The 24660-nt window shown below is 44.4% G+C and overlaps 1 protein-coding gene across 3 annotated transcripts in view; it reads right to left on the reverse strand.

Moving 5' to 3' along the window:
* Positions 1-14648, reverse strand: part of LOC124011285 (cyclic nucleotide-gated cation channel-like) — a 38753-nt gene extending 24105 nt beyond the window's left edge. Inside the window, exons 1-6 of one of the 3 annotated variants that reach the window (XM_046324506.1) lie at positions 14292-14647; positions 14114-14162; positions 13637-13752; positions 7810-7920; positions 7191-7370; positions 6884-6991 (exon numbers count right to left, since the gene is read on the reverse strand). In XM_046324506.1, coding sequence (XP_046180462.1) covers positions 6884-6991; positions 7191-7370; positions 7810-7920; positions 13637-13752 — 515 coding nt within the window. In that variant the 5' untranslated portion in view covers positions 14114-14162; positions 14292-14647. Of the gene's footprint in view, positions 1-6883; positions 6992-7190; positions 7371-7809; positions 7921-13636; positions 13753-14113 lie in introns of all 3 variants that reach the window. The other 2 variants (XM_046324505.1, XM_046324507.1) reach the window with 2 other exon arrangements.
* Positions 14649-24660: the final 10012 nt, after the last annotated feature.

Consider the following 24660-nt stretch of genomic DNA (forward strand, 5'->3'; position numbering starts at 1 on the left):
CCTCGCTGAAGACAAACAATGTATACCAAATGCTTCAGTCTGGTTTTAGACCCCATCATAGCACTGAGACTGCACTTGTGAATGTGGTAAATTACCTTTTAATGGCGTCAGACCGAGGCTCTGCATCTGTCCTCGTGCTCCTAGACCTTAGTGCTGCTTTTGATACCATCGATCACCACATTCTTTTGGAGAGATTGGCCTGGTTTAGATCTTATCTGTCGGAAAGATATCAGCTTGTCTCTGTGAATGGTTTGTCCTCTGACAAATCAGCTGTAAATTTCAGTGTTCCTCAAGGTTCCATTTTAGAACCACTATTGATTTCACAATATATTTTATCTCTTGGGGATGTCATTCGAAAACATAATGTTAACTTTCACTGGTATGCGTATGACACACAGCTGCATATTTCAATGAAACATGGTGAAGCCCCAAAATTGCCCTTGATAGAAGCCTGTGTTTCAGACATAAGGAAGTGGATGGCTGCAAACATTCTACTTTTAAACTCGAACAAAACAGAGATGCTTGTTCTCGGTCCCAATAAACAAAGAGATCTGTTGAATCTGACAATTAATCTTGATGGTTGTACAGTCGTCTCAAATAAAACTGTGAAGGACCTCGGTGTTACTCTGGACCCTGATCTCTCTTTTGACGAACATATCAAGACTGTTTCAAGGACAGCTTTTTTCCATCTACGTAACATTGCAGAAATCAGAAACTTACAGTCCAAAAATTACGAAGAAAAATTAATCCATGCTTTTTTTACTTCTAGGTTAGACAACGCTCTACTTTCCGGCTACCCGGATAAAGCACTAAATAAACGTCAGTTAGTGCCCAAATACGGCTGCTAGAATCCTGACTAGAACCAACAAATGTGATGATATTATTCCAGTGCTAGCCTCTCTACACTGGCTTCCTGTTAAGTCAAGGGCTGATATCAAGGTTTTACTGCTAACCTACAAAGCATTACATGGGCTTGCTCCTACCTATCTTTCCGATTTGGTCCTGCCGTACATACCTCCACGTACGCTACAGTCACAAGACGCAGGCCTCCTAATTGCCCCTCGAATTTCTAAGCAAACAGCTGGAGGCAGGGCATTCTCCTATAGAGCTCCATTTTTATGGAATGGTCTGCCTACCCATGTGAGAGACGCAGACTCGGTCTCAACCTGTAAGACTTTACTGAAGACTCATCTCTTCAGTAGGTCATATGATTGAGTGTAGTCTGGCCCAGGAGTGTGAAGGTGAATGGAAAGGCTCTGGAGCAACGAACAGCCCTTGCTGTCTCTGCCTGGCCGGTTCCCCTCTCTCCTCCGGGATTCTCTGCCTCTAACCCTATTACAGGGGCTGAGTCACTGGCTTACTGGTGCTCTTCCATGCTGTCCCTAAGAGGGGTGCGTCACTTGAGTGGGTTGAGTCACTGACGTGATCTTCCTGTCTTGGCTGGCGCCCCCCCTTGGGTTGTGCCGTGGCGGAGATCTTTGTGGGCTATACTTGGCCTTGTCTCAGGAGGGTAAGTTGGTGGTTGAAGATATCCCTCTAGTGGTGTTGGGGCTGTGCTTTGGCAAAGTGGCTGGGGTTATATCCTGCCTGTTTTGCCCTGTCCGGGGGTATCATCAGATGGGGCCACAGTGTCTCCTGGCCCCTCCTGTCTCAGCCTCCAGTATTTATGCTGCAGTAGTTTATGTGTTGGGGGCTAGGGTCAGTGTGTTATATCTGGAGTACTTATCCTGTCTTATCCAGTGTCCTGTGTGAATGTAAGTATGCTCTCTCTAATTCTCTCTTTCTCTCATTCTCTCTCTCGGAGGACCTGAGCCCTAGGACCATGCCTCAGGACTACCTGGCATGAATACTCCTTGCTTTCCCCATTCCACCTGGCCGTGCTGCTGCTCCAGTTTCAACTGTTCTGCCTGCGGCTATGGAACCCTGACCTGTTCACCGGATGTGCTACCTGTCCCAGACCTGCTGTTTTCAACTTTCTAGAGACAGCAGGAGCAGTAGAGATAATCTAAATGATCAGCTATGAATAGACAACTGACATTTACTCCTGAGGTGCTGACTTGCTGCACCCTCGACAACTACTGTGATTATTATTTGACCATGCTGGTCATTTATGAACATTTGAACATCTTGGCCATGTTCTGTTATAATCTCCACCCGGCACAGTCAGAAGAGGACTGGCCACACCTCATAGCCTGGTTCCTCTCTAGGTTTCTTCCTAGGTTTTGGCATTTCTAGGGAGTTCTTCCTAGCCACCGTGCTTCTAGACCTGCATTGCTTGCTGTTTGTTTTTTTTAGAATGGGTTTCTGTACGGCACTTTGAGATATCAGTTGATGTAAGAATGGCTATATGAGGTCTGGTTTGTCCATGGGAGCAATTTCCAAACGCCTGAATGTACCACATTCATCTGTACAAACAATAGTACGCAAGTATAAACAACATGGGACCACGCTGCCGTCATACCGCTCAGGAAGGAGACTCGTTCTGTCTTCTAGAGATGAACGTACTTTGCTGAGAAAGGTGAAGATCAATGACCTTCCTAAGCCAGGATTCAGACACGGCATCAGATAACTTCAGCACTGTTCCAAACTTAGACTCTTTTTCACAACTGCATGAATAGAAATCAAAACGCCTCTGGTGCTGCAGCATGTGCTCACTTGTTGTCATGCTCTGTTGTGGTATTAAAATAGATTCTGCTTGCCTCTAGTCATGTAGAATTGCATGAAATATGTTTATAAAAGGCAATTTTTTTCTCAGATGCAAATAAGTTGAAAGATTTAAGTAGTGCTTTATAGTGGCTATCTTTTCACCCCTACCCTTGTCAGCGGTGATATGCTACAACCTTCTGGCTACTTTGCCATGTAATTCTTGCAAACCGAAGAACAGCAGGTTAGGCATGTTCTCTGCTGTCCACTTTGTTTTAATTATTATTTAGGGTCATTTGGTCTTTTTCTCCAAGCATTCAGGGAGTTGATCTGACAGCTGACCAGGCGACGGGTTAAGATGTGCTGAAAAGGAAATCATGTGCAGATATGGCTACACCCTGATAAGCAGGGCACAACGATTCCATGATTGGGCGTATGATCGTACAACATCCCTGATCACAAATGCTTGATCTAATTAGGCTGACCAAGAGCCAATTGCTGAACCCCTGACACTCACAACCATCGAGAAAGTGGTCATAGATAAATGTATACGCTCTATCCCAGTCGAAGCTCCCAGTTAGCCAGCCAAGTTAACCCACAGAGTGCAGATCAGCTGGTGGAACCGGTTGAAGGACAGGAAGTGGCTTTGGAGGTCCTGCGCAGTGGAAAACCATGGAGGGCAGGACCCTCCACTCACCCAAAGGAGCGGATAAGGAATGCGGACAAGGCCGTAACCCCAGCCAAGGATGGGGGACACCGACAGGCAGCTCCCTGAGATGACGCCCCTTCCTGAACTTGGCAGGAAGTGCTACGAGTGTGGTGAGCTGGGACACATCGCCTGGAACTGTCCAGCCCGCAATGTCCCAATTCCTTCAGCCTCAGCCAGTGAGGTAGCCACCGGGCGTCGCTGTGGCTTACTGAGGGCATGCTGGGCTGAGAAGTGTGGTCCTTCCCCTGTCACCCGGGTAAGAGCCAACGGAAAGGACACCACAGCACTTTTGGACTCCGGGAGTATGGTGACCTTGATCCGACCTGACTTCGCCCGGTCCCTGAACCTGACTGACACTGTGAGACTCCTCCACCTACAGACCACAGACCATGCTCTGAGGACGCGGCTGGGGATGTCGTCTGGGCCTGCAGGCTTGCAAGGGTTAACACGTTTAAATGTTTTCCTCATGTCAGCTGCAGTGAAGGAGAGTCTGCAGGTTTTGGTTGCGGGCCGTGTTAGTTGCACTGTATTGTCCTCAAAGTGGGCAAAACAGTTATTTAGTCTGCCTGGGAGCAAGACATCCTGGTCCGTGACTGGACTGGGTTTCTTCTTGTAATCCGTGATTGACTGTAGACCCTGCCACATACCTCTTGTGTCTGAGCCATTGAATTGTGTCTCTACTTTGTCTTTATACTGAGGCTTAGCTTGTTTGATTGCCTTGCGGAGGGAATAGCTACACTGTTTGTATTCGGTCATGTTTCCGGGCACCTTTCCCTGGTTAAAAGCAGTGGTTCGTGCCTTCAGTTTCAGGCGAATGCTGCCATCAATCAACGGTTTCTGGTTTGGGAATGTTTTAATCGTTGCTATGGGAATGACATCATCAATGCACTTTCTAATGAACTCGCTCACCTAATCAGTGTATTCGTCAATGTTGTTGTTGGACGCAATGCGGAACATACCCCAATCCACGTGATCGAAGCAGTCTTGAAGCGTGGAATCAGATTGGTCGGACCAGTGTTGAACAGACCTGAGCGTGGGAGCTTCTTGTTTTAGATTCTGTCTGTAGGCAGGAAGCAACAAAATTGAGTCGTGGTCAGCTTTTCCAAAAGGAGGGTGGGGTCTTATATGCGTCGCGGAAGTTAGAATAGCAATGATCCAAGGTTTTACCAGCCCTGGTTGCGCAATCGATATGCTGATACAATTTAGGGAGTCTTGTTTTCAGATTAGCCTTGTTAAAATCCCCAGCTACAATGAATGCAGCCTCAGGATATGTGGTTTCCAGTTTGCAAAGAGTCAAATAAGGTTCGTTCAGGGCCATCGATGTGTCTGCTTGGGGGGAATATATATGGCTGTGATTATAATCAAAGAGAATTCCCTTGGTAGATAATGCGGACAACATTTGATTGTGAGGAATTCTAAATCAGGTGAACAGAAGGACTTGAGTTCCTGTATGTTGTTGTGACCGCACCACGTCTCGTTAACCATAAAGCATATGCCCCCGCCCCTCTTCTTACCAGAAAGATGTTTGTTTCTGTCGGCGCGATGCATGAAGAAACCAGCTGGCTGCACCGATACCGTTAGCGTCTCTCAAGTGAGCCATGTTTCCGTGAAGCAAAGAACGTTACAGTCTCTGATGTCTCTCTGGAATGCTACCCTTGCTCGGATTTCATCAACCTTGTTGTCAAGAGACTGGACATTGGCGAGTAGTATGCTAGGGAGTGGTGCGCGATGTGCCCGTCTCCAGAGACATTTACATTTCATTTACATTTAAGTCATTTAGCAGACGCTCTTATCCAGAGCGACTTACAAATTGGTGCATTCACCTTATGACATCCAGTGGAACAGTCACTTTACAATAGTGCATCTAAATCTTAAAGGGGGGGGGTGAGAGGGAATACTTATCCTATCCTAGGTATTCCTTAAAGAGGTGGGGTTTCAGGTGTCTCCGGAAGGTGGTGATTGACTCCGCTGTCCTGGCGTCGTGAGGGAGTTTGTTCCACCATTGGGGGGCCAGAGCAGCGAACAGTTTTGACTGGGCTGAGCGGGAGCTGTACTTCCTCAGTGGTAGGGAGGCGAGCAGGCCAGAGGTGGATGAACGCAGTGCCCTTGTTTGGGTGTAGGGACTGACCAGAAGATTGCTACGATTCCCTCTTTTACGACGTCTTTGTTTTGGGTCGCAGGCTGGGATCCATTCCGTTGTCCTGGGTGGAAGGCAGAACACAGGATCCGCATCGGGAAAGTCATATTCCTGGTCGTACTGATGGTGAGTTGACGCTGCTCTTATATTCAGTAGTTCTTCTCGACTGTATGTAATGAAACCTAAGATGACCTGGGGTACTAATGTAAGAAATAATACGTAAAAAAAAAAAAAAACTGCATAGTTTCCTAGAAACGCGAAGCGAGGCGGCCATCTCTGTCGGTGCCGGAAATGATCGATTCTGTAATGATTTTAGGAAGGTAAATTAAATCTCAAAGTTTGATGCCTACCCCATGCCCGACTTGATGAACTAATAGAATGGCTAGGGACCGCCCCATTGATCAGCACGCTCGACCTGACAAAGGATTATTGACAGGTGCCCTTAGCTCTCAAGGCATGGTAGAAAACTGCTTTCGCCACCCCAGATGGTCTGTTCCCTTATAAAAAGCTGCTCTTTGAACTGCAAAGGGCCCCGGAGGTTGATGGACATGGTTCTCTGACCCTATCGGAAGTATGCGGTGGCGTACATTGATGATTTTGTGATCCATGAGAGTGAGTGGAAGGCACATCTAAACCAGGTGATCACAGTACCAAAATCCCTAATAAACTTCCCCTTTGCATTCTATTTATGCTAATGGTGCCTGTTTTGTTATTGAACTTGGTGACGTGGAAACCCCACACCCTTGATCTTGCTACAATGTAAAGTGCTGGTCCCATGTTTTATGAGCTGAAATGTAAAAAATCCCCAAAATCTTCCATATACACAAAGCTTATTTGTCTAAAATGTTGTACACAAATTTGATTACATTCCTGTTAGTGAACATTTGATCCTTTGTCAAGATAATCCAGCCACTTGGCATGTAGATGATTAAACAGCATGATCATTACACACAGCTGCGTGATCATCAAGGAGGGGGGTGTGAATGCTGAAATATAGCCCTTTTGTGGGGAAAAATGAATTCTGATTGGCTGGGGTTGGCTCCCCAGTGGGTGGGTCTGGCTACTTCCCAGGCCCACCCATGGCTACACCACTGCCTAATCATGTGAAATCCATAGATTAGGGCCTAATGAATTTATATAAATTGACTGATTTCCTCATGTGAACTGTAATTCTGAAAAATATTTGAAATTGTTGCATGTTGCTTTTATATTTTTGTTCAGTATAAATAACGTCCCTAACAGACTTTTAAAGGTGGAGCAAAATGCCTTGATTGTCAGCTGTCTAGCGCGCTGCTCTGAAAAATTGCCTTGGATTCATTCCTGACCTACGTAAAATGACTCAGCAGTCTCACAGCAATGATGTTGTACAAAAGAAGAGAAGTGTGCTGCCATACCTGGCCACCAGGAGGCACCAGTTGTAGAGCACAGCAGTCGAGATGATCAGGAGCCAGTGGTAATAGATATTATCAGCTGGAGATAATATCAACATAACTGGACTCTTACTGCAGGAAGGGGGGAGAGGAAGTGAGAGGCAGAGAGGGAGTGAGTGACAGAGAGGGGTAGGGAGAGAGAGAGAAAGAAAGAGTGGGAGAGAGAGCGGAAGAGTGGAATTGCTTTGCTGTGTTTGTCAGCTGACTGGTGGTATGAATTGTCACTATTTGTAGTAAATCAGAAATTAGGAAATCATGCGGAGTATCATACGTGTGTATGTGGTCGTTGTGGTCAGTGGGCTCAGCATCCGGTCGTGATTGGCTGATCCTGCTGGGCGGAGCCTGCAGATCAGGGCCTCGGAACCTTTCCAGGAACGAATCAGGTCTCTCTTGCTCCTCAACCAAACTCTTATGAGCCCACTCTCTCAAAGTCACCACCATGCTGACCAACCTGGAAACACACAGAAACACACACACAAACACACATGTATATTAGGATATTGTGACATAACATTGCATTGTACTATGTTAGAAAATATTGACATATTATTTATACCGAAGCAAAAATGATAAAACACAGTTCATTTCAGGAAATCAGTCAATTGAAATAATTTCATTAGGCCCGACTCTATGGATTTCAATGACTGGGCAGGGGCGCAGCCATTGGTAGGCCTTGGAGAGCATAGGCCCACCCACTGGGGAGCCAGGCTCAGCCAATCAGAATTAGTTCCCAAAAAGGGCTTTACTACAGACATAAATACTCCTCAGGATTTTAAAATTCAGTTCATGAAACATTGGACTAACACTTTACATGTTGTGTCTGTAATTTTGTTCCTTTTATAAACGTTATATGTGAATATAACAGACAACATGGCAGTGTTTTGTGTCACCTTGACATGGCTCCTCTCCCTCTGAAGGAGTTCTGGGAGGTGAGTCCTCTCCGGTCAATGACAGCCATCCGTTGTAGTTCTGACGACGTGTCATCACACATAGACTGGCCTCTACACGCACACATGAAGGATTAAGAAATGTGTGTGTGTGTGTGTGTGTGTGTGTGTGTGTGTGTGTGTGTGTGTGTGTGTGTGTGTGTGTGTGTGTGTGTGTGTGTGTGTGTGTGTGTGTGTGTGTGTGTGTGTGTGTGTGTGTGTGTGTGTGTGTGTACCTGAGAGACATCCTATTAAACATCCTGTGTACCAGTCAAAAGTTTGGACACACCTACTCATTCAAGGGTTTTTCTTTATTTTTACAATTTTCTACATTGTAGAATAATAGTGAAGACATACCAACTAAGAAAAAACACATATGGAATCATGTAGTAACCAAAAGAAGTGTTAAACAAATCAAATATATTTCAGATTTTAGGTTCTTCAAAGCAGCCAACTTTTGCCTGATGACAGCTTGCACACTCAGAGGAAGGCCCCCAAAATGTTCAAAGACTCCATTCATCCGTCATAATTCTCTGTGCTACGACACGGCAAGCCATAACGGAGCACAGGTCCACGTCCAAAAGGCTCCTTAACTTCCACCCCCAAGCCATCAGACTTCCAAACAGCTTCTACCCCCAAGCCATCAGACTGCCAAACAGCTTCTACCCCCAAGCCATCAGTCTGCCAAACAGCTTCTACCCCCAAGCCATCAGTCTGCCAAACAGCTTCTACCGCCAAGCCATCAGTCTGCCAAACAGCATCTACCCCCAAGCCATCAGACTGCCAAACAGCTTCCACCCCAAAGCCATCAGACTGCCAAACAGGTTCCACCCCCAAGCAATCAGACTGCCAAACAGCTTCTACCCCCAAGCCATCAGACTGCCAAACAGCTTCCACCCCCAAGCCATCAGATTGCTGAACAGCTTCCACCCCAAGCCATCAGACTGCCAAACCGCTTCCACCCCCAAGCCATCAGACTGACAAACAGCTTCTGCCCCAAGCCATCAGACTGCCAAACAGCTTCCACCCCCAAGCCATCAGACTGCTGAACAGCTTCTACCCCCAAGCCATCAGACTGCCAAACAGCTTGTACATTGAATACATTGAACCCCTACTAGTCATCCTGATAGAGGCTATGTTAAACACCTGACCTGACAGACATCCTGCTAGTAGCTATGTTAAACACCTGACAGACTGTCAGGACCCGGTTGCGAACCCGGGTCTCCGGAGTGAGAAACAGTCACATAACCAACTGAGCCACAAATCGTCGGCAGAACCCAGAAGATGAGGCAGACACAGCAGTACTTGAGACGGTGAAGTAAATGAATGAAGTAAAAAGTGAAGTTCTTAAGGAAAACATGTAACTCCACAACCTCAAAAGGAATCCTACAAGAACAAAGGTAATCCTCCAAGACAAAAAAGGTAAATCCACAAGGTGGAAGGTAAAGCATAAAAAGCCTCAAAAGATTCAAAAAGACAAAAGACTCAAAAAACAAACAAACAAGAATAAAAAACAGAATTCCACAAGAGAGTCCATCGGGATCAACAAGAGTTCTCAGAGTACTAGGGCTGGGTGCTAACATACAAACACAGAGCAAAGAACAGAGGAAAACAAAGGGTTTAAATACAATCAGGGGAAACGAGGCACAGGTGCAAATAATAATGGGGATCAAGGGAAAACAAAAGGTCAAAAGGCACCTGACAGATATCCTGTTAGTAGCTATGTTAAACACCTGACAGACATCCTGCTAGTAGCTATGTTAAACACCTGACAGACATCCTGTTAGTAGCTATGTTAAACACCTGACAGACATCCTGTTAGTAGCTATGTTAAACACCTGACAGACATCCTGTTAGTAGCTATGTTAAACACCTGACAGACATCCTGCTAGTAGCTATGTTAAACACCTGACAGACATCCTGCTAGTAGCTATGTTAAACACCTGACAGACATCCTGTTAGTAGCTATGTTAAACACCTGACCTGACAGACATCCTGCTAGTAGCTATGTTAAACACCTGACCTGACAGACATCCTGCTAGTAGCTATGTTAAACACCTGACCTGACATCCTGTTAGTAGCTATGTTAAACACCTGACAGACATCCTGCTAGTAGCTATGTTAAACACCTGACAGACATCCTGCTAGTAGCTATGTTAAACACCTGACCTGACAGACATCCTGCTAGTAGTTATATTAAACACCTGACAGACATCCTGCTAGTAGCTATGTTAAACACCTGACAGACATCCTGTTAGTAGCTATGTTAAACACCTGACAGACATCCTGCTAGTAGCTATGTTAAACACCTGACCTGACAGACATCCTGTTAGTAGCTATGTTAAACACCTGACCTGACAGACATCCTGCTAGTAGCTATGTTAAACACCTGACAGACATCCTGTTAGTAGCTATGTTAAACACCTGACCTGACAGACATCCTGTTAGTAGCTATGTTAAACACCTGACAGACATCCTGTTAGTAGCTATGTTAAACACCTGACCTGACAGACATCCTGCTAGTAGTTATGTTAAACACCTGACAGACATCCTGTTAGTAGCTATGTTAAACACCTGACAGACATCCTGCTAGTAGCTATGTTAAACACCTGACAGACATCCTGCTAGTAGCTATGTTAAACACCTGACCTGACAGACATCCTGTTAGTAGCTATGTTAAACACCTGACCTGACAGACATCCTGCTAGTAGCTATGTTAAACACCTGACAGACATCCTGCTAGTAGCTATGTTAAACACCTGACCTGACAGACATCCTGTTAGTAGCTATGTTAAACACCTGACCTGACAGACATCCTGCTAGTAGCTATGTTAAACACCTGACAGACATCCTGCTAGTAGCTATGTTAAACACCTGACAGACATCCTGCTAGTAGCTATGTTAAACACCTGACAGACATCCTGTTAGTAGCTATGTTAAACACCTGACAGACATCCTGCTAGTAGCTATGTTAAACACCTGACAGACATCCTGCTAGTAGCTATGTTAAACACCTGACCTGACAGACATCCTGTTAGTAGCTATGTTAAACACCTGACAGACATCCTGTTAGTAGCTATGTTAAACACCTGACCTGACAGACATCCTGTTAGTAGCTATGTTAAACACCTGACCTGACAGACATCCTGCTAGTAGCTATGTTAAACACCTGATAGACATCCTGCTAGTAGCTATGTTAAACACCTGACCTGACAGACATCCTGCTAGTAGCTATGTTAAACACCTGACAGACATCCTGTTAGTAGCTATGTTAAACACCTGACAGACATCCTGCTAGTAGCTATGTTAAACACCTGACCTGACAGACATCCTGCTAGTAGCTATGTTAAACACCTGACCTGACAGACATCCTGTTAGTAGCTATGTTAAACACCTGACCTGACAGACATCCTGCTAGTAGCTATGTTAAACACCTGACCTGACAGACATCCTGTTAGTAGTTATGTTAAACACCTGACAGACATTCTGTTAGTAGCTATGTTAAACACCTGACAGACATCCTGTTAGTAGCTATGTTAAACACCTGACAGACATCCTGCTAGTAGCTATGTTAAACACCTGACAGACATCCTGCTAGTAGCTATGTTAAACACCTGACAGACATCCTGTTAGTAGCTATGTTAAACACCTGACCTGACAGACATCCTGCTAGTAGCTATGTTAAACACCTGACCTGACAGACATCCTGCTAGTAGCTATGTTAAACACCTGACCTGACATCCTGTTAGTAGCTATGTTAAACACCTGACAGACATCCTGCTAGTAGCTATGTTAAACACCTGACAGACATCCTGCTAGTAGCTATGTTAAACACCTGACCTGACAGACATCCTGCTAGTAGTTATATTAAACACCTGACAGACATCCTGCTAGTAGCTATGTTAAACACCTGACAGACATCCTGTTAGTAGCTATGTTAAACACCTGACAGACATCCTGCTAGTAGCTATGTTAAACACCTGACCTGACAGACATCCTGTTAGTAGCTATGTTAAACACCTGACCTGACAGACATCCTGCTAGTAGCTATGTTAAACACCTGACAGACATCCTGTTAGTAGCTATGTTAAACACCTGACCTGACAGACATCCTGTTAGTAGCTATGTTAAACACCTGACAGACATCCTGTTAGTAGCTATGTTAAACACCTGACCTGACAGACATCCTGCTAGTAGTTATGTTAAACACCTGACAGACATCCTGTTAGTAGCTATGTTAAACACCTGACAGACATCCTGCTAGTAGCTATGTTAAACACCTGACAGACATCCTGCTAGTAGCTATGTTAAACACCTGACCTGACAGACATCCTGTTAGTAGCTATGTTAAACACCTGACCTGACAGACATCCTGCTAGTAGCTATGTTAAACACCTGACAGACATCCTGCTAGTAGCTATGTTAAACACCTGACCTGACAGACATCCTGTTAGTAGCTATGTTAAACACCTGACCTGACAGACATCCTGCTAGTAGCTATGTTAAACACCTGACAGACATCCTGCTAGTAGCTATGTTAAACACCTGACAGACATCCTGTTAGTAGCTATGTTAAACACCTGACAGACATCCTGTTAGTAGCTATGTTAAACACCTGACAGACATCCTGTTAGTAGCTATGTTAAACACCTGACAGACATCCTGTTAGTAGCTATGTTAAACACCTGACCTGACAGACATCCTGCTAGTAGCTATGTTAAACACCTGACAGACATCCTGTTAGTAGCTATGTTAAACACCTGACCTGACAGACATCCTGTTAGTAGCTATGTTAAACACCTGACCTGAGACATCCTGCTAGTAGCTATGTTAAACACCCTGATAGACATCCTGCTAGTAGCTATGTTAAACACCTGACCTGAGACATCCTGCTAGTAGCTATGTTAAACACCTGACAGACATCCTGTTAGTAGCTATGTTAAACACCTGACCTGAGACATCCTGCTAGTAGCTATGTTAAACACCTGACCTGACAGACATCCTGCTAGTAGCTATGTTAAACACCTGACCTGACAGACATCCTGCTAGTAGCTATGTTAAACACCTGACCTGACAGACATCCTGCTAGTAGCTATGTTAAACACCTGACAGACATCCTGTTAGTAGCTATGTTAAACACCTGACAGACATCCTGTTAGTAGCTATGTTAAACACCTGACAGACATCCTGCTAGTAGCTATGTTAAACACCTGACAGACATCCTGCTAGTAGCTATGTTAAACACCTGACAGACATCCTGTTAGTAGCTATGTTAAACACCTGACAGACATCCTGCTAGTAGCTATGTTAAACGCCTGACAGACATCCTGCTAGTAGCTATGTTAAACACCTGACAGACATCCTGCTAGTAGCTATGTTAAACACCTGACCTGACAGACATCCTGCTAGTAGCTATGTTAAACACCTGACAGACATCCTGCTAGTAGCTATGTTAAACACCTGACCTGACAGACATCCTGCTAGTAGCTATGTTAAACACCTGACCTGACAGACATCCTGCTAGTAGCTATGTTAAACACCTGACCTGACAGACATCCTGTTAGTAGCTATGTTAAACACCCAGTTACCCTGCCTCTCAGAGGCTGCTGCTGTAAATATATATGGAACACAGGTCACTTTAATAGTGGAACACTGGTCACTGGCAAGCCAGTGGTGGAAAATGGGATGGTGTGCTGCTGGAAAATAAATGTGTGTGTGTGTGTGTGTGTGCGTGCGTGCGTGCGTGCGTGCGTGTGTGTGTGTGTGTGTGTTTGTGTGTGTGTGTTCATACCGACTCAGATGACTCAGGTTGCTGTCTGCTCTCTCGCATTCCTCGTCCAGCCATGTCTTCACTGACAGCCTCTGAGACGCCAGCTCAGTACCCTCACCCAACACCTGCCCCGTCATCTAGACACACAGTGTGAAGGTCAGCCAGGACATGGATTGTCCAGAAACATAACCAAACGTAACCAACAAGCTACCATCACCATGGAGACAACCTTGGCCACCATAGCAACCGCCTGGTCACAGAAACAAAGAATGCTATGAGTAACGAAGGAGAGAGAGGGAGGAGAAAGATGGGGGGGAGGAGAGAAGAGGATAGAAAATGAGAGGGAGAGATGAAAGAGAGAGAGTGAGGGACAGAAAGGGAGATAGGGAGAGAGGAGAGAAGGAGAGAGGAGAGAAGGAGAGAGAGAGACAGAGGTAAAGAGGAAAGGACTAGTGGGATGAAGAGAGAAGTGTGAAGTGAGGAACCCTAGACAAATACCTTCACATTTGGTCTTTTTCAGGCTTCACCTTCCTGTTGTCCTCCGTCCCTGTAGAATGAGAGAGAGTGAGGGACAGAAAGGGAGATGGAGAGAGAGGGAGAGAAGGAGAGAAGGAGAGAGGAGAGAAGGAGAGAGGAGAGGAGAGAGGGAGAGAGGAGAGAAGGAGAGAGGCTTCACCTTCCTGTTGTCCTCCGTCCCTGTAGAATGCTAGACACTAGATTGTGCCGTCCCAGCCAGTCAACCAGCCACACAACCTCAAAACCAACTCGCTGTGTACTAACATTGAATAGTAAACCACAGACTAAATCATCTGTCTCTCTCCATAGCTGTGTGAATGTGTGTGTGTGTTGAAAAAGTCTGTCAGTTTAGATGTGTGTATATGCTATAGAGGTCTGCCTATATGTCAGTCTGCCCCTGAATGCAACAGGTTACTTCTGTGAAATACAAACACAGACAGATGAGAGGGACGAGGGGAGAGATGAGAGGGAGGAGGGGAGAGATGAGAGGGAGGAGGGGAGAGATGAGAGGGAGGAGGGGAGAGATGAGAGGGAGGAGGGGAGAGATGAGACGGAGGAGGAGAGATATGAGAGGGAGGAGGGGAGAGATGAGAGGGACGAGGGGAGAGATGAGAGGGAGGAGGGGAGAGATGAGAGGGAGGAGGGGATAGATGAGAGGGAGGAGGGGAGAGATGAGAGGGAGGAGGGGAGAGATGAGAGGGAGGAGGGGAGAGATGAGAGGGAGGAGGGGAGAGATGAGAGGGAGGAGGGGAGAGATGGAAGGATGGAGAGACGAAGAGATGGAGAGACGAAGAGATGGAGAGAGTGGGAAGAGCTGAGAGGAAATGAGAGGGTAATCATATGCCACTCCAAACAGAAACACACCACACGCCTCCCTTCATCTCAGTTCAACTAAGACAAATGCTTTCTCTCTCTCTCCATCCATCCCTCCCTCCCTCCCTCCATCCATCCATCCCTCCCTCCCTCCCTCTCCCTCCATCCATCCGTCTCTCTCCATCGCTCCATCTCCTTTGAGTGGTGGTCTTCCAACATTCTGTCTGTGTGTTCAACCCCCTCCCACCTCCTGTCCTATTGTACCATGAGCTCATCATTATTCAGGAAGCTTGTTTGAAGTGTGTGAAGTGCGGAGAACGTTTGGTAATGTGTATGTGTGTGTGGACTAAGTGCAGAAATTCCATTCAGAGTGTTCTGTTTCATGTTCAGATCTGCTAATTAATACATGGTTCTAATTGAGATACAGGTAGCTGATAAATACATGGTTATAGTAGAGATACAGGTAGCTGATAAATACATGGTTATATTAGAGATACAGGTAGCTGATAAATACATGGTTATAGTAGAGATACAGGTAGCTGATAAATACATGGTTATATTAGAGATACAGGTAGCTGATAAATACATGGTTATAGTAGAGATACAGGTAGCTGATAAATACATGGTTATATTAGAGATACAGGTAGCTGATAAATACATGGTTATATTAGAGATACAGGTAGCTGATAAATACATGGTTATATTAGAGATACAGGTAGCTGATAAATACATGGTTATATTAGAGATACAGGTAGCTGATAAATACATGGTTATATTAGAGATACAGGTAGCTGATAAATACATGGTTATATTAGAGATACAGGTAGCTGATAAATACATGGTTATATTAGAGATACAGGTAGCTGATAAATACATGGTTATATTAGAGATACAGGTAGCTGATAAATACATGGTTATATTAGAGATACAGGTAGCTGATAAATACATGGTTATATTAGAGATACAGGTAGCTGATAAATACATGGTTATATTAGAGATACAGGTAGCTGATAAATACATGGTTATATTAGAGATACAGGTAGCTGATAAATACATGGTTATATTAGAGATACAGGTAGCTGATAAATACATGGTTATATTAGAGATACAGGTAGCTGATAAATACATGGTTATATTAGAGATACAGGTAGCTGATAAATACATGGTTATAGTAGAGATACAGGTAGCTGATAAATACATGGTTATATTAGAGATACAGGTAGCTGATAAATACATGGTTATATTAGAGATACAGGTAGCTGATTAATACATGGTTATATTAGAGATACAGGTAGCTGATTAATACATGGTTATATTAGAGATACAGGTAGCTGATAAATGCATGGTTATATCAAGTGACGCCAAACTTATGAATGGTAGTGTTTATGAACATTATAGTAGTTATATATGTATTATATATGATATAGTAGTAGGTATATATGAATATAGTAATAGTTATTGTCATGACGTTGGGGGTTGGTTTATGATGTGAGGATGACGATCCCATGTCAGAATGGTTCAGATAAAACTACAGAACGAAGCCAACATAAGCATGAGCTTTGGTTGCGAATGGAATGAACTTTGAACTCTTATTCACGACAGAAGTGATACCTCCTAGCCGTTGAGTTAGCGACTGCAGCTGCAAACGCAGGTTAGGAAGGACTCTCTAGTAGTACATGATTAGCTCAATCAGGTGATATTAATTACGGATAAATTATTTTATAGAATAGCATGTCATAGCAATTAATCCGGCATAGCCAAAGACACAACATTATATATATATATATAGTATATATGATATAGTAGTAGGTATATATGAATATAGTAGTAGTTACATATTGTGGCAGACCAGGGGGTTTGGTCAAGACGTTTACACAGATCAGACACAGACAGAGAAGGATTAGCTCAGTTTCAAGGGTGTTTATTTAAATAATAAATCAAAAAGAAAAGGATAGGTCTCCCCATGAGACCCTCTCTGGGATACCGGTCTTCTGGGCTTCGTGTCTTACTGTATCCCCCATGAGACCCTCTCCGGGATACCGTCTTCTGGGCTCCGGGTCTTACTGTATCCCCCATGAGACCCTCTCCGGGATACCACCTTCTGGGCTCCGGGTCTTACTGTATCCCCCATGAGACCCTCTCCGGGATACCGTCTTCTGGGCTCCGGGTCTTACTGTATCCCCCATGAGACCCTCTCCGGGATACCATCTTCTGGAGACCCTCTCCGGGATACCGTCTTCTGGGCTTCGGGTCTTACTGTATCCCCCATGAGACCCTCTCCGGGATACCGTCTTCTGGGCACCGGTTCTTACTGTATCCCCCATGAGACCCTCTCCGGGATACCGTCTTCTGGGCTTCGCTGTATCCTGTCGGGCACAAAAACTGAACTCCCACCTCATACCTCTGCAACCGTCCCCAACTATATGGGTGTCCTTTCTTCCCCCACTCTTCCTGTGTGCTGCCCTTCTGGCAGCTTTATGGGCCTTGCACAGCTGGTGAGCAATCTTCCCTTGATTACTCACCAACTCCCAATCAGTCCCAATTAGTCCTGGCCGGTGAGCCCGTCGAGACCTGGCACATCCTCCCGACCTTGGCTGTTGTTAGGAATATTATGAATAAATGACTAAACAATATCCTAATTTTAAATAGAACTGTAACTAAGTAAACTTATACTCTGTTTTATTATATCTGATTAACAATATGAGTTCATAAGAAGGGATTATGTGGCATGAACAAGGAGTAATTAAATATAACGATTACTGTGAGGACCCGGTTACGAACCCGGGTCTCCGGAGTGAGAGACAGTCACTTAACCAACTGAGCCACAAATAGTCAGGCACAACACAGAAAATGAGGCAGACACAGCAATACTTGAGACGGTGTATTTAATGAAGTAAAAAGTGAAGTTCTTCAGGAAAACATGTAACTCCACAACCTCAAAAGGAATCCTACAAGAACAAAGGTAATCCTCCAAGACAAAAAAGGTAAATCCACAAGGTGGAAGGTAAAGCACAAAAAGCCTCAAAAGATACTCAAAAAACAAACAAACAAGAACAAAAAACAGAATTCCACAAGAGAGTCCACGGGAATCAACAAGAGTTCTCAGAGTACTAGGGCTGGGTGCTAACATACAAACACAGAGCAAAGAACAGAGGAAAACAAAGGGTTTAAATACAATCAGGGGAAACGAGGCACAGGTGGAAATAATAATGGGCATCAAGGGAAAACAAAGGGTCAAAAGGCACAATGGGGGCATCTAGTGACCAAAAACCAGAACAACCCTGGCCAAATCCTGACAGATTACCATTCCAAACTAGTCTGGAGAGGAGTGGGTTAAGTAAACAGATAGGTTCGTTAACCTATGGTTGAACCGACGAAACTGAGCTCTGGGGTGTTTTAGATAAAGCAACGAATGCATTCCTAGGTTTTCTGTTAATTAGAACTGTCATCTAAGTGGTGATCAATTAATTAAAACATATTGGAATAATTCAATTACAGTAACAGCTGTGGATGATGATATCATTCAGATAGGTAACTGGGTACTGCTGGTGGGGTTGAAGTACTCTGTTCATCAGTTGCTGGAATGTGGGCGGGGCTCTGTGGGGGCCAGTCCTCTTCTGGCTGTGCCGGGTAGAGATTATAACAGAACATGACCAAGATGTTCAAATGTTCATAAATGACCAGCATGGTCAAATAATAATAAGGCAGAACAGTTGAAACTGGAGCAGCAGCACAGTCAGGTGGACTGGGGACAGCAAGGAGCCATCATGTCAGGTAGTCCTGGGGCACGGTCCTAGGGCTCAGGTCCTCCGAGAGAGAGAAAGAAAGAGAGAATTAGAGAGAGCATATGTGGGGTGGCCAGTCCTCTTCTGGCTGTGCCGGGTGGAGATTATAACAGAACGTGGCCAAGATGTTCAAATGTTCATAAATGACCAGCATGGTTGAATAATAGTAAGGCAGAACAGTTGAAACTGGAGCAGGAGCATGGCCAGGTGGACTGGGGACAGCAAGGAGTCCTCATGTCAGGTAGTCCTGGGACATGGTCCTAGGGCCCAGGCCAGTTGAAACTGGAGCAGCAGCATGGCCAGGTGGACTGGGGACAGCAAGGAGTCATCATGTCAGGTAGTCCTGGGGCATGGTCCTAGGGCTCAGGTCCTCCGAGAGAGAGAAAGAAAGAGAGAAGGAGAGAATTAGAGAACACACACTTAGATTCACACAGGACACCTGAATAGGACAGGAGAAGTACTCCAGATAAACAACCACTAGAGGGAAATCTTCAACCACCAACTTACCATCCTGGTTCGTTGCTCAAACTGACCCTAGCCCCCCGACACATAAACTACTGCAGCATAAATACTGGAGGCTGAGACAGGAGGGGTCAGGAGACACTGTGGCCCCATCCGAGGACACCCCCGGACAGGGCCAAACAGGAAGGATATAACCCCACCCACTTTGCCAAAGCACAGCCCCCACACCACTAGAGGGAAATCTTCAACCACCAACTTACCATCCTGAGACAAGGCCGAGTATAGCCCACAAAGATCTCCGACACGGTACAACCCAAGGGGGGGACCCAGACAGGCCGACCACAACAGTGAATCAACCCACCCAGGTGACGCACCCCCTCTCAGGGACGGCACGAGAGAGCCCCAGCAAGCCAGTGACTCAGCCCCAGTAACAGGGTTAGAGGCAAAGAATCCCAGTGAAAAGAGGGGAACCGGCCAGGCAGAGACAGCAAGGGCGGTTCGTGGTGCCAAACGACCAGAGCCTTTCCGTTCACCTTCCCACTCCTGGGCCAGACTACACTCAATCATATGACTCACTGAAGAGATGAGTCTTCAGTAAAGACTTAAAGGTTGAGACCGAGTTTGCGTCTCTGACATGGGTAGGCAGACCGTTCCATAAAAATGGAGCTCTATAGGAGAAAGCCCTGCCTCCAGCTGTTTGCTTAGAAATTCTAGGGACAATTAGGAGGCCTGCGTCTTGTGACCGTAGCGTACGTGTAGGTATGTACGGCAGGACCAAATCAGAGAGGTAGGTAGGAGCAAGCCCATGTAATGCTTTGTAGGTTAGCAGTAAAACCTTGAAATCAGCCCTTGCTTTGACAGGAAGCCAGTGTAGAGAGGCTAGCACTGGAGTAATATGATCAAATTTTTTGGTTCTAGTCAGGATTCTAGCAGCCGTATTTAGCACTAACTGAAGTTTATTTAGTGCTTTATCCGGGTAGCCGGAAAATAGAGCATTGCAGTAGTCTAACCTAACCTTTTAATCTCACATAGAGGTAAGGAAAAATGTTGAAATGAGAGGGGTTATATATTTTTGCAGAATGGGAAAAAAATAAAGTATGGAAGAAAGTTAGTTGCTATGTTGGCTACTAATTGTCAGGGTAAGTTGCTGGAGGCAGGTAGATTGTTGTAGAATAATGTACATTTGCGTTATTAGTTTGAATATACAATAACCTTACTCTAATTGTTTTGACCGTTGTTCAGGTACACTCTTTTTCTGTACCTCTAGCAGTACAATTTTGATTGCCAGATGTTGATTGGGTTTATTTGGCTGTAAGAAAGAGAGATCTGAAGGTTGTGAGTGAGTAAGACATTGTGAGAATGGATTCTGATGGTTATTGATTCTTGGTTTGATTGTTTAAGTAACACCAGTTCATTTGAGCAGGAAAGTTCATGTAGTCTAACATTATAGTATGTTTCCATTATGTGGAACAATGTCAGGTCATTAAAGGTGATTGCTGGATTGAGTAGTATGAGAGCCTGTTGGCAGAAGACTGAATTGGTATTGTTATATAAATAATCAAATATAAAGCGTTACTAGCAGACCAAAGCTCTGGTTAAACCGGATGCCCTCAGATAACTCTGGGCCCAGTGTCCTCAGTCAAGTTTAGAGCCTACTTGCAATAACATGATTATCCGAAGGACACACAGCTGCCATCACGCAAATATACTCCCCTGTAAACTACAAAGAGCAGCCTGCAACACTAACAAGCTTAGAAGTGCCAAGCTATCTCACTGACATTGACCCTTGCATGCACTCCTGCAAAGACAGGAAACACCTGAGCCTAAAGCAGACATGACCAATATCTACGTTTCCTTGACACACATACATTTCATGAGCACTGTACACTCACACTCTACCCCCCCCTACTGGTCGGGTGCCAAGAGCAAAGGACTTTGCTGTGCACCAATGGGGCTCCTGCTCTGGCTAGAGCAAGGCCCGCCTCCAACTCTTCAGGACCAGTCAGAAGATCAACACGACGAGACTCCACCTACATTATTCTGTGTATACATTCTGCTGTAAACTCTGGCTGAGCAGCCTAACTATTCTGACTCCTCACAGGAGTCACATTCCTTAGGTCCGTGCACGATAAACGGCAGGACAAGATATCTTTGACCAATAAACAGCCTTTTTGATTCACCTGATTCCACTCTGTCCAGCGTCGTTGTTTTGCATTCCCTCTCCAGTATGAAACACTAACAGTATGAATGTTGAAAAGCAAGATTGGGCCAAACTAGTAAACTAATATGTTAAGTGGGGGAGTATCATAGATTTGAATTATAGTGTTGTTACCGCAATAGTCAAAACAATTTCATATGTTTTGGGAAATTAGCTTGGTTGAATTTGGTTATTTGAGTTCCTTTATAGTTTGCTTTTTAAAAGAAAGGTTGGAATCAAGTATGATGCCTTGGCACTTAAATCAGATACCACCAGGAGCTCTTTACATCAGTAGTTGTTTTTCGAGGAAAATGCAGACTATGTTTTATTTTATTGAGATGTAAACATGAGTCTCTGAGCAATTTTGTCATCTGAACCATTATAGTAGTGAGTTCGTGTGTAGTTTGTTATTTGCATGAATTTATCACTGTATCATCTGCATACATTGGAACTTCAGACCCTGTACAGAATAAAGGAAGATCATTAATGGACGTGCTGAACAGTATTGACCTTTGGGGAATGAAAGCTTTGTGGATATGAGTGGGAAAAAAATAATACGTTTGTTTTGATTTTTACGCTGATGAGACAGCGCCGACTTTTGAAAGATTTTAGATTTGTTTTAAAAAATCAGGATCGTTTTTACTAAATTTATATCAACAGTTTGACATTATTAGATTGCTGATTAAAGGTTTTTTTAGGAGTTGATTTAACTTAATTAAACATTGTATCATACATATACATTGATGTTGATTAAAAAAATTATTAATGATTTGAGGTACAGTGGAATTATCATTAGGTTTGGTTTATAGTTCACGTTTGAGTTTCTGAATCGATGTAGTGTAATGAATACTAACTAAGAGTGTTTTGTGTTTTCTCCGGGAAAATGGGTATTTCACTGTCTCTCTTTGGAATGTTTCCAGGGACTATACTCTTGGGGAGAGTGAGTGAGATTGAGGCCATAAACTACCACATTGAAAAGGGCCTGGAAGTTGTTTGTTTTAGTGCAAAGGTATTTTAAAGGGGCACTCACCACATGGGATTTTAATGAGTTTTTATTTTCTGAGTTTTCATTACACACGCTAATTCTTTTGATAAAGGAATGTTCTGGGGACATGGACATACAAAAATGTTGTAACTAGTTGACTATTGTTTGCAATTTGTTTAATATAGTGAAAAACACTGCTTTGAAGGGTTTTGTATGACCTATGACCTGCTGATGACTTTCCGTTGTGGCTTGATCACCCGCATTGGAAAGCCATTTGGATAATGAATTTATGGTCATTGTAATACTGCCTTCAAGATAATTTTGTGTAATTGGTAAATACGTTTCTTAGCCATATTTGTAATTTGGACCACTGTGAAGAGGGAGAGGGGCATTGCTTTTAACTAAGGGTATGCTGCTTTAAGTCTATTTTCCTATGACCATAGGGGTTAAATCATTTTTCTTTTTGATTTTAATTTGATTAGGTTAGCTGAAATTTTGTTTTATATATATATATATATATATATATATATATATATATATATATATATATATATATATATATATATATATATACCCAGTGTTACCCAGTGGTAACACACGTCTCCCCTTCTAAACACACCCAGTGGTAACACACGTCTCCCCTACTAAACACACCCTGTGGTAACACACGTCTCCCCTTCTAAACACACCCAGTGGTAACACACGTCTCCCCTACTAAACACACCCAGTGGTAACACACGTCTCCCCTTCTAAACACACCCAGTGGTAACACACGTCTCCCCACACCCAGTGGTAACACACATCTCCCCTACTAAACACACCCAGTGGTAACACACGTCTCCCCTACTAAACACACCCAGTGGTAACACACGTCTACCCTACTAAACACACCCAGTGGTAACACACGTCTCCCCTACAAAACATCACGCTAGATAGGGACCATCACTAAATTCCTCAATGACAATTTTATTAAATGTCAATAGCTGCGAATTTCAGTGACTTAAAAACCTCCACTTTCCCATGGTCGCTTTCCACCGGACAGCTGAAGATAATTGGTGAAAGAAGTTGTTATGCAGATGAGTGAGGACCCAAAAGTGATATAGGATAGAGGACTCCTTGCTGTCCCCAGTCCACCTGGCCATGCTCCTGCTCCAGTTTCAACTGTTCTGCCTTACTATTATTCAACCATGCTGGACCTGAGCCCTAGGACCGTGCCCCAGGACTACCTGACATGATGGCTCCTTGCTGTCCCCAGTCCACCTGACTGTGCTGCTGCTCCAGTTTCAACTGTTCTGCCTTATTATTATTTGACCATGCTGGTCATTTATGAACATTTGAACATCTTGGTCATGTTCTGTTATAATCTCTACCCGGCACAGCCAGAAGAGGACTGGCCACCCCACATAGCCCGGTTCCTCTCTAGGTTTCTTCCTAGGTTTTGGCCTTTCTAGGGAGTTTTTCCTAGCCACCGTGCTTTTACACCTGCATTGTTTGCTGTTTGGGGTTTTAGGCTGGGTTTCTGTACAGCACTTTGAGATATCAGCTGATGTACGAAGGGCTATATAAATAAATTTGATTTGATTTGATTTGATATAACGGAAACAGAGTCTTTTAATGTCCAAACAGGGAAAACATAAATCCTCAATCATTACAGGGGAAGTCCAAACAGGGAAAACACAAATCCTCTAGTTTAACAGGAGAGTCCCCCTTCTAGTTGTTGAGGAGAGTTGCAGGGCTAGCGGCAACAGACTGCAGGTCCCTTCGGGTAGGCGCGGGCCGTAGAGGAGAGACACCTGCTCACACGCAGTATCTGATGACGAGGCAGAATACAACTGGACGGAACAAAGGCAAAGCAAACAGCAAACAAGAATCCGACAAGGACAGAAGCAGAAACAGAGAGAGAAATAGAGACTTAATCAGAGGGCAAAATAGGGGACAGGTGTGAAAGAGTAAACGAGGTCGTTAGGAGAATGAGGAACAGCTGGAAGCAGGAACGGAACGATAGAGAGAGGGATAAAGAGAGAGAAAGAAACCTAATACGACCAGCAGGGGGAAACGAAGAGAAGAGAAAGCACAGGGACAAGACATGACAATACAATACATGACAGAAGTTGACTTATTTACTATCTAACTACTTCCAGCCAAGACCTGGTTAGACTGTTAGTTATCTGTAAAAGGGTGAGTAACAAATTGTTTTGGCAGAGTGAATGTCCAAACTCTTCCCAACTTCAAACACACACAAGAGATACCCACATCAAAGCCACGCATCCAAGACCCACATCTGGTT

Source organism: Oncorhynchus gorbuscha, linkage group LG23, assembly GCF_021184085.1.
Source record: "Oncorhynchus gorbuscha isolate QuinsamMale2020 ecotype Even-year linkage group LG23, OgorEven_v1.0, whole genome shotgun sequence".
Lineage (NCBI taxonomy): Eukaryota > Metazoa > Chordata > Actinopteri > Salmoniformes > Salmonidae > Oncorhynchus > Oncorhynchus gorbuscha.